Raw genomic sequence first — 6,000 nt, 5'->3', positions numbered from 1 at the left:
TATTTGCGGTTGTGGGCGTGTGTATTCATTCGTCGTCTTTTTCTTATGTCAGGTGGCACCGGTGGTAGCCTTGGCGGATCGGGCTCAGGTGTGACGGGAGGCTCTAGTGAGTACTGCTCCATCATGCAACTTTTGTTGCAGACGTGTGTGTGTGTGTGTGTGTGTGTGTGTGTGTGTGTGTGTGTGTGTGTGTGTGTGTGTGTGTGCCTGTGTGTGTTTTTATTTGTGGCTGTGGGCGTGTGTATTCATTCGTCGTCTTTTTCTTATGTCAGGTGGCACCGGTGGTAGTCTTGGCGGATCGGGGTCAGTTGTGACGGGAGGCTCTAGTGAGTACTGCTCCATCCATCATGCAACTTTTGTTGCAGACGTGTGTGTGTGTGTGTGCCTGTGTGTGTTTTGATTTGAGGCTGTGGGCGTGTGTATTCATTCGTCGTGTTTTTCTTATGTCAGGTGGCACCGGTGGTAGCCTTGGCGGATCGGGCTCAGGTGTGACGGGAGGCTCTAGTGAGTACTGCTCCATCATGCAACCCTACAAAAAGAAACCTGGCTTTTAATATCAAACATTGCTCTGCACCGCAAATAAAAAGCAATAAAATGAAAATAACTAATATACTAAAGCTTGAAAAGCAGTAAACGCAAAGGAAATTGTTCTCTCGATTATCGTTAGCCCGTCGAACCGCAGTATGTCATCATGGCTCAGTCGGTATATAACGTCTCAAAAAAATAAAGAAAAAAGGCGACACGCTTGTACAAACATCCCAAAATTATTTAAAATAAGATTTGGACTTTAGGCGTGTCGAACCCACAATGTGATGATGGGACAGACCGTAATGGTAGACTCCGGATTGATTTTGACAACCTGGGATATTCAGCCTGCACAAAATTTAGGTACACCAGCGTTTCGCATATAGCTCCCATTTAAATGCCTCAGCTGAGGTCTGGACCGAACCTGAGACCTCGGCTTAAACAGCGCCACGCCATAGTCATTATGCTACCATGATGGATCCGCATATCTAGTACATTCGTTGTCCACGCAGTAGTTCCTAGGACTTCAAGTTAAAACAAAATTCAGCAAGTTATTTACAATATTTCGGCTCACTCAGTACGCGGTATCATTATGAAGAGATATTTTGTTAGTGGAACAAGGGGCAGAACTTCTGATTTTGTCCGTTCTTTTCTAGGTACTGGCGGTGGTGATGGCTTGAGCGGCGGTTCAGGAGCTTCTGGTGGCGCTGCCTTTGGTGGAAGCGGTGGATCTGCAGGTGGTATGTAGGGTGGCTGGGATAACGGCACCGCTTAGTTCTTTACGAAAAGTAACGTTGCAGTCGCCAGAATGCTTCGGTATTTCGAATAACTCTTGCATTAGTAATGCAAATGAAAACTGCCGCTCCGGAATGAATAAGAGCACCGCTCCCATAAGACGCAGAAAAACGCAGTTCGCTTAGCTTACTAATTGTCAGCCTCCTCGCTCGGCGTATGCACCTGAAGCACAACCAGCAACACGATATTGATGAGCCACCACTTCAGCGGTGACGCGAGGATAAAGTATGCAGCCCCCGTACGAGCAGAAGAACACGCTCGTTGCCTGACTTAGTGATCCTAGCGCCATCCTAACGATTGCTCTGCCGTCATTAACAATAATGCCAGCGTTCATGGTCGGTCTGCTTCCCACAATAAGCCTGGTGACTCCTCACCACTCTGGCGCCACAAAATTTAGCCGCCGCATAACCAGCTTTTCTTTATTCCCAATGTGATGATCTCACTCCTTGGATTACCTCGTCACGCGCGTTTGTCTCACATACGCACCGCCTTGTTCCACTTCATATGATGCCTTTTGCAAGCACGCACTCTGTATCTTCTAATTGTGACACCATTGACTGATTCTTCCGGGAGCCACCGGCTTCTCGCACAGGTCATTTAAGAGAATAAGTAGGACTATATTTCATGGATGCATGATCCGCCTGAAACACTCATAGTAAAACTTCAACGTAGATATATTCTGCCCAGATATTTCTCGCTGTAAAGCATAGCTGACGCAGCCCTAGATGTGCCATGTAAGGCAAGACTCCTCTTGACTGACCAATGAAAGATATTCTTGTAGTGTTCCTAACTAGAACGGCAACAGAAATGACATCATCTAAGTGAGACGGGTGTCGTCCGCCATTTTATTCCAACTTCTTCCTTCTCACTTCTCTCCTAGCACCTTCCTTCGTCTTCTTTCATGCGTCCAGCGCAGACCGCTTCACTCTTCCGGATTTCTTTTAATTACACCTCCTGGGGTAATACTTGAATACGTTTCCAATAGCGGCGCACTCCGTTTGGCCCGAGGCTCCGGCGTACCAGACATTCTTCAATATTCCATGCTGGCATGCAGTCTTAATAACTTGAAATGGTCCGCAATATTTTGAATTTGAGGGCACAGCTCCTTTCCTTACAAGGACATAGCCTCCAGGCTGTATCTCCGGTATCTCGCTACTGTGCCTTTTATCAAAGTTTCGCTTCATGCGGCGCTTGTAGATCTCCTGTTCTTTGACAGTTTTCCTTACTTCCGCAAGTTCGAGGTTCTCTAGGAGACCTAGCTCACGATCTGCAGGAAGTATGGGCGCTGTACCTGAAGTTACAAAATGAGGGCTGCAGCCTAAACTCGTGGTGTATGATCTGTTGTGATGCTTCACAGCGGCCTCGAGACAGCACTTCCAGCCACCGGCAAAGTCTGGATACATCTTCAGATACTGTTTGATGTCTCGTATGGCACGTTCCGCTAGGCCGTTTGCTGCCGGGTGGTATGGAGAACAATACTTTATCATGATGCCGTGCTCCTGGGCCCACTTTGATAATTTGGCACTCCGAAAAGCCGGCCCGTTGTCGCAGACGAGCGTCTTTGTGTGTTTAAAACACTCAGCTTTGAGGAGGTCTATTACGCTGTTTGCGTCTTCTTTGCCAGCTTTAGCCGCAATCGTCCGTGTGCACTCATCTATGGAGAGCAAGAAAGCTTGCGTTCGCTTGACTCCTTCCCCCTTCTTTTTGAGCTCCGCGAAGTCCAAATGAATTACTTCGAACGGGATGCTTGAATATTCAGGGTTTGTCATAACGTCTGTCGATTGCTTGAATTGAACTTTGTTCACCTGGCAGAGGTGGCATGTGCGGATGTAATGGCTGATGTCGTTTTTCATGCCCGGCCATGTGAATCTCATGAGCAATTTCTTATAAGTGCGCCAGAAGCCATCATGTCCACCCGATTCAGGGGTGTCGTGGTATAGATGAAGAATCCTTGGAATCATAGTTGGTGGTACGTGATACCTTCCATTGATAAACTGGAGCTCTTCTGTACCTTCCCATAGCTTAATATGATTGATTGTATCTGGATTATTGCTTGATTCCTGTACAAGTAATCTTGATAGTGCGTCAGCGTCAGTGAGGAGTGGGCCAGGACGGTGCGAAATTACGAAATCAAATTGTTGCAGATAGTTCACCCATCTAGCAATGCGGCCTCTTGGCTGGGCCATGCTCAGAAGTTGAGTCAATGCTTGATGGTCCGTGAAAAGTATGAATTTGGCACCTTCCAGGTAAGTACGAAAGTACTGCACAGCTTTTAAGACGGCCAGAGCTTCCTTTTCTGTGGTACAGTAATTGATTTCGGCGGGTTTCAGGGTATAGCTGTAGTACCCCACGACGTAGTGTTTGGTTTGATCAGCTTGTTTGGATGGCTTCTGGTATAGAACTGCACCGGTAGCATAATGTGATGCGTCCGTGTTCAGCACGAAAGGCAAGGAAAAATCCGGTATTCGCAAGATGGGGTCCGACGATATTAGTTTTACAAGTTCACGATAGACAGCTTCGCACTTCTCGTCCCAATGAAAAGGCACGTCTTTCTGAGTTAAACGTGTGAGGCACCTTGTTCTCAGTGCGTAGTCTTTGATAAACGCCCGGAAGTGTCCTGCAAGGCCAAGAAAAACGCGCAGGGAGTGCACATCATAAGGCTTTACCAGCTTGGAGATTCTCTCTACCGATTCTTGCTTGGTGCTTTTAGTCTGTCCATCAAACACCCTGCCAAGAAATACTACGGTATCTTGAAAGAACGCACTTTTCTTGAGGTTGACTTTGAGTTGGGCAAGACTGAGGGCATGAAGAACTTTTGAAAGATGACTACGGTGTTCGTCCTTTGTCTTTGAGTAGATGATGATGTCGTCGATGTACACATTGCAAAATTTGCCCAGGTAAGGTTTCAGAATGTCCGTCATAATCTTCTGAAACCACGCAGGGGAGTTTTTCCAACCAAATGGTAGGCGGTTGTACTCAAACAAGTCAAATGGGGTTATGAACGCGGTGTACTTCTTCGTTTCTTCACTTAGTGGGATCTGCCAAAAGCCCTTGCAGAGATCTATTCGTGAAAACCAATGGCAACCACCGGTTTCGTCAATGATGTCGTCGATTCTCGGCATTGGATAAGGTATCAATTCAGTTTGACGATTGAGAGCCCGGTAGTCTGTGCAGAGGTGGAATGTCCCGTCTTCTTTAGGTGCAATAGTGATAGGAGAAGCAAATGGGGATACAGAAGGCCGGATGATACCTGCGTCTAACATTTCTTGCAACTCCTTTTTCAGCCACACCTTTTTATCTCTGGACATATTATAGGAGGTTCTACGAACCACTGTTTTATCTGCGAGCTCGAAAGGAACGACATGGGATTTCATTGCTGGAGGGTAGCTTCCTATGCATATAAGCTCTGGGTACTTAGTCTTGATGTCTTCGTGGTGAAAAATTAGCCTTGATACACTAGGTTCTTCACCAGGGTCTTCTGTTCTTATCGTGTCTTCGGCCATTACCTTGTCATCCCAATAGAGGTTCATCTTAAGTTTTTTCATGTCTGGACGGGACAAAAGAAAATCGTAGGTGACATTGGGAATGGCCAATACGTCACTGGTAATAGCATTTCCTTGAAATTCAATAGCCAGGGTTACCCATTCGCTATGCATGGTCACTGACCCATCGTAGGCTTGGACACGCAATGTTCTACCAGCGTGCAGACGGCTGGCATCCACTCGCGTCTTGTTGATAATAGATACCGAAGCTCCACTGTCAACGAGAGCCTTCACTTCAATGCCATCTACCTTAATGGGGGCGTACAATAAGCTTGACGACACCAAATATACTGTCTCACTGAAGCTCTTTTTCTGGGGCTTGTGATGCACGGTAGACAGATTATGTGGAAGTAGGTTGCCGTGAACTGCGGTAATTGGTTCTTCACCATCCTCACAGTCATGATTTACGCTTCCCAGAGATTTGTTTATGAAGCTGTGTTCACATTCAGTTGACGGCAACGACTCTAGATTGGAATCAAGTTGCTCTGTTCTACCATCTGGCTGTCTTCTCGATGTAATTCTTGGCACTGAGGTCTGTAGAAAGTTCAGAAGGTCATCAAACGTTCTTGGACCTTTGAGCTGGACATGACTACGGATCTCGATACACAACCCTTGCGTTATCAAAGCTACAACAGCAGAAGACGACAGCTTCGGTTCTGCAGAATACAACAGGCGACGCTTCTCAAGACAGTACTCAAGCAGAGAGCCACCTGTATAACTGAACCGCAGTGCCGCATCCCATCTTTCTACTGCGTTGCCTTCGAAAGCCCCTAAAAAGTTGCTTTTCCACAGTTCCCAACATGTTGTTCCATAATCCATGAGTTGCACGTCATACCATTTTCTGGCTATACCGCCCAAATAGCGGCGCATATGCAAAATCTTTGTGTCGTCGGAGTGCCACAGATTCTTGTCACAGGCGTACTCGAAAAAACACAGCCAGTAGTGTGCATTTTGCGATTTTCCTTCAAAAACATCTGGTTCAACAATACTTCGTGCTGACTGCTCTCGACTAAGCGCTTGGACGAAAGTTCTCATTATTTCGATCTGTTGTATAATGTTCCTTTGCAGTTCCATAACACTCAAGTCTAGGCTCACCTTCCCGGCAGGCGTTTCCTCTTTGAGGGTGCCACGTCGTATG

The 6,000-nt window shown here is 46.7% G+C and overlaps 1 protein-coding gene across 50 annotated transcripts in view; it reads left to right on the top strand.

Annotated features, from left to right (window-relative positions):
* Positions 1-6,000, top strand: part of LOC135904396 (uncharacterized) — a 76,559-nt gene that overhangs the window by 48,393 nt on the left and 22,166 nt on the right. For 24 of the 50 annotated variants that reach the window (XM_070521603.1, XM_070521604.1, XM_065435176.1 and 21 more), the window contains 4 exons: positions 53-106; positions 273-326; positions 451-504; positions 1,182-1,265. In XM_070521603.1, coding sequence (XP_070377704.1) covers positions 53-106; positions 273-326; positions 451-504; positions 1,182-1,265 — 246 coding nt within the window. The remainder of the gene's footprint in view (positions 1-52; positions 107-272; positions 327-450; positions 505-1,181; positions 1,266-6,000) is intronic. The other 26 variants (XM_065435178.1, XM_065435171.1, XM_065435162.1 and 23 more) reach the window with 7 other exon arrangements.

This window comes from Dermacentor albipictus, chromosome 7, assembly GCF_038994185.2.
Source record: "Dermacentor albipictus isolate Rhodes 1998 colony chromosome 7, USDA_Dalb.pri_finalv2, whole genome shotgun sequence".
NCBI classification, from domain to species: domain Eukaryota; kingdom Metazoa; phylum Arthropoda; class Arachnida; order Ixodida; family Ixodidae; genus Dermacentor; species Dermacentor albipictus.
Note: the sequence above shows the minus strand (reverse complement) of the source record. Positions and strands in the feature narration are given on the sequence as shown.